Consider the following 3,045-nt stretch of genomic DNA (forward strand, 5'->3'; position numbering starts at 1 on the left):
GAAGGTTGGTGCTGGTGGTGGTTGAGGTCTCAGCCACGTTTGGAGCACGTTGTTCTGGAGAACATCGTGTTCTCCTTTTCTTACACCCTTTTATTTTTGTTTCTCCCTCAAGGAACAAGATGAGAAAAGGATGAAAATGGAAACCAAAGAAGGGTGAGGAGGAAGGAGAAGGTTCCTTGCTCTGGAAATGGTGCCTCTTGGTGCCCATTTCCCTCCACCACGAGGAGAACAACATGAACCTCATGTTGTGTCTCCATCCTTTTAGATTTTCTCACCTCATTTCCTTCTCTCCATCCCAGGTTGGAACTAAAAGATGAAACAACTCAGGTTAAAACTCCACCACCTGCTAAAGTAAGGTTTTTAATCTTCCATTTCAACACTTTGAGGACTTTTTAATTAAAAAATTATGATTTTAATTAAAAAAAAAAACCCCACTGAGATATCCCTCAAGGTAAAACAAAACCATTTCCAGTCCATGTGGCCTCTCAAAACTCAACCCCCCCAGTATGATGGGGAGCTGCACCATCTCAAACTGGTTTCCAAGTGAGAGCAGCAGCTGTTTTGCTTTAAAATATTAAAAATTGGGATGATTTTGGGGAGAAAAGCTTTAAAAAATGATGATGATGATGATGATGGGTTGAAGCTCACGATGGAGATGGAGAAGCCAACGATGTCTCTCCTCATTTCACAGACCACCCCCCCCAAATGCCTCGACTGCCGCCAATACCTCGATGATCCAGACCTCAAATTTTTCCAAGGGGATCCTGATGATGCTGTAAGGGATTAAAAATTCCTTTGATCCTCCAGATCTTGAGGAGAATTGGCTCGTTAACGAGGAAAGCTCGTTAAACATCTTCCTCTCTGTCCCTTCCCCTCAGCTGGAGGAGCCGGAAATGCTGACGGACGAGCGCTTGTCCATCTTCGACGCCAACGAAGATGGTTTCGAGAGCTACGAGGATCTCCCGCAGCACAAAGTCACCTCTTTTAGGTGAGACCTGGAGAAAAGGGGTTAGGAAATAAAAACCAACAACCAAAACAAACCAACTTCTGCTGGGGGGGGGGTTTCCTCCTCATTTGGGGGGTTTCCTCCTCATTTGGGGTGTTTCCTCCTCACTTGAGGGGATTTCCTCCTCATTTGGGGGGTGTTTCCCACTCATTTGTGGTGTTTCCTCCTCACTTGGGGGGATTTCCTCCTCACTTGAGGGGTTTCCTCCTCACTTGAGGGGTTTGCTCCTCACTTGGGGGGGTTTCCTCCTCATTTGGGGTGGTTTCCTCCTCATTTGTGGGTTTTCCTCCTCCCTTGGGGGTGTTTCCTCCTCACTTGGGGGGGTTTCCTCCTCACTTGAGGGGGTTTCCTCCTCACTTGGGGGTGTTTCCTCCTCACTTGAGGGGTTTCCTCCTCACTTGAGGGGTTTGCTCCTCATTGGGGGGTGTTTCCCCCTCACTTGGGTGGGTATCCTCTTCATTTGTGGGGTATCCTCTTCATTTGTGGGGTTTCCTCCTCCCTGGGGGGGGTTTCCTCCTTCCTGGGGGGGTTTCCTCCTTACTTGGGGGGGGTTTCCTCCTCACTTGGGGCTGTTTCTTCCTCATTTGAGAGGTTTCCTCCTCACTTGGGGGGGTGTTTCCTCCTCACTGGGGGGGTTTCCTCCTCACTTGAGGCGTTTCCTTCTCATTTGGGAGGTGTTTCCTCACTTGGGGGGGCAATTTCCTCTGCTGAATTTCCCAACCCAACTCCACCCTCTGTCCTTCCCCAGCGTCTACGACAAACGAGGTCACTTGTGTCCCTTTGACACGGGTTTGATCGAGAGGAACATCGAGTTGTACTTCAGCGGCGCCGTCAAACCCATCTACGACGACAACCCTTGTCTGGATGGTGAGTGGGAGGTGGAGGAACCTCCAGGGGCTCCTGGGGACAACTGGTTTGTCACCTTTAACTCTTGTTGTCTCCTGAAATTTCACCTCCATACCACCTACAACGTGGATTTGGATCCAGGTCCTACTTTGTCACCTACAAAGTGTCACTTGGAGCTTGTTTGGCTTTTTTTTGGGGGTGCTGAGGATGGAAATTGAGTGTTTTTCTCACTTTCAGGTGGGGTCAGAGCCAAAAAGTTGGGACCCATCAATGCCTGGTGGATCACGGGGTTTGATGGAGGGGAGAAGGCTTTGATTGGCTTCACCACAGGTGGGTGAGGAAGGATTGGTGGGGGGGGGGAGTTTGGGTTTGAGGAGCAACACCTAGTTTTGGGGATTTCAACTTCTGCTGAGTGGCTGGTGAAGGGAATTTATTTGGTTTGGTGGATTTTGGGGGTGTTGACCATCAAGCATCGTGGTGACCTCCAATCTGGCAGCACCCTAATTAGTGTTCAATGCAATAATGAACCTGGTGGTATCAGAGGAGGGTTTCACTCTCCTGTCCACCAGTAAATGGAGTTTGTACTGACAGGAAAGAAACCAAAACCAAACAATCTGGGATTTTTTTTACCTTCTAATTAACAGCAAAAATTAAAAGGCTGATGTGTGGATAGAGTGTCCCACCCACCTCCCATCCCCAGTTCCCCCCTCACTTTACTGGGGGGACACTGGTAGAACTTCCTTACAGGTTCAACCTGGATGAGTTTTTATAGCTCCAACTTTTATATCTCAACTTTTAAATATCTCTGAAATGGAACCTCTTTCCACTTCAGCCTTTGCTGATTACATCCTGATGGAGCCCAGCGAGGAGTACGCTCCCATCTTCGCCCTCATGCAGGAGAAGATCTACATGAGTAAAATCGTCGTGGAGTTCTTGCAGAACAACCGTGACGTCAGCTACGAGGATCTGCTCAACAAAATCGAGGTGAAATGGTGATATTCCATCTATTCATCCATCATCTGGATGATCTTTGATGGTGATACGAAGGTGGGAGGTGTGGGTGACATGGCAGAAGGTTGTGGTGACATCCAGAGAGACCTGGATGGGCTGGAGAGTTGGGCAGGGAGAAATTTAATGAACAAGGGCAAGTGTGGGGTGATGTATCTGGGAAGGAACAACCCCAGGTTCCAGTA

General features: G+C 48.6%; 1 protein-coding gene across 1 annotated transcript; it reads left to right on the forward strand.

Moving 5' to 3' along the window:
* Positions 1–649: 649 nt before the first annotated feature.
* Positions 650–2,836, forward strand: LOC114818673 (DNA (cytosine-5)-methyltransferase 1-like; the record flags this gene model as incomplete). Its single annotated transcript, XM_029085560.1, has 5 exons — positions 650–775; positions 879–988; positions 1,755–1,873; positions 2,090–2,182; positions 2,685–2,836. Coding segments are annotated over exons 1-5 (600 nt in total), but the record flags the coding sequence as incomplete, so codon positions are not given.
* Positions 2,837–3,045: the final 209 nt, after the last annotated feature.

The sequence above is a fragment of the Antrostomus carolinensis genome, unplaced genomic scaffold (genome assembly GCF_000700745.2).
Source record: "Antrostomus carolinensis isolate BGI_N321 unplaced genomic scaffold, ASM70074v2 scaffold24546, whole genome shotgun sequence".
NCBI lineage: Eukaryota > Metazoa > Chordata > Aves > Caprimulgiformes > Caprimulgidae > Antrostomus > Antrostomus carolinensis.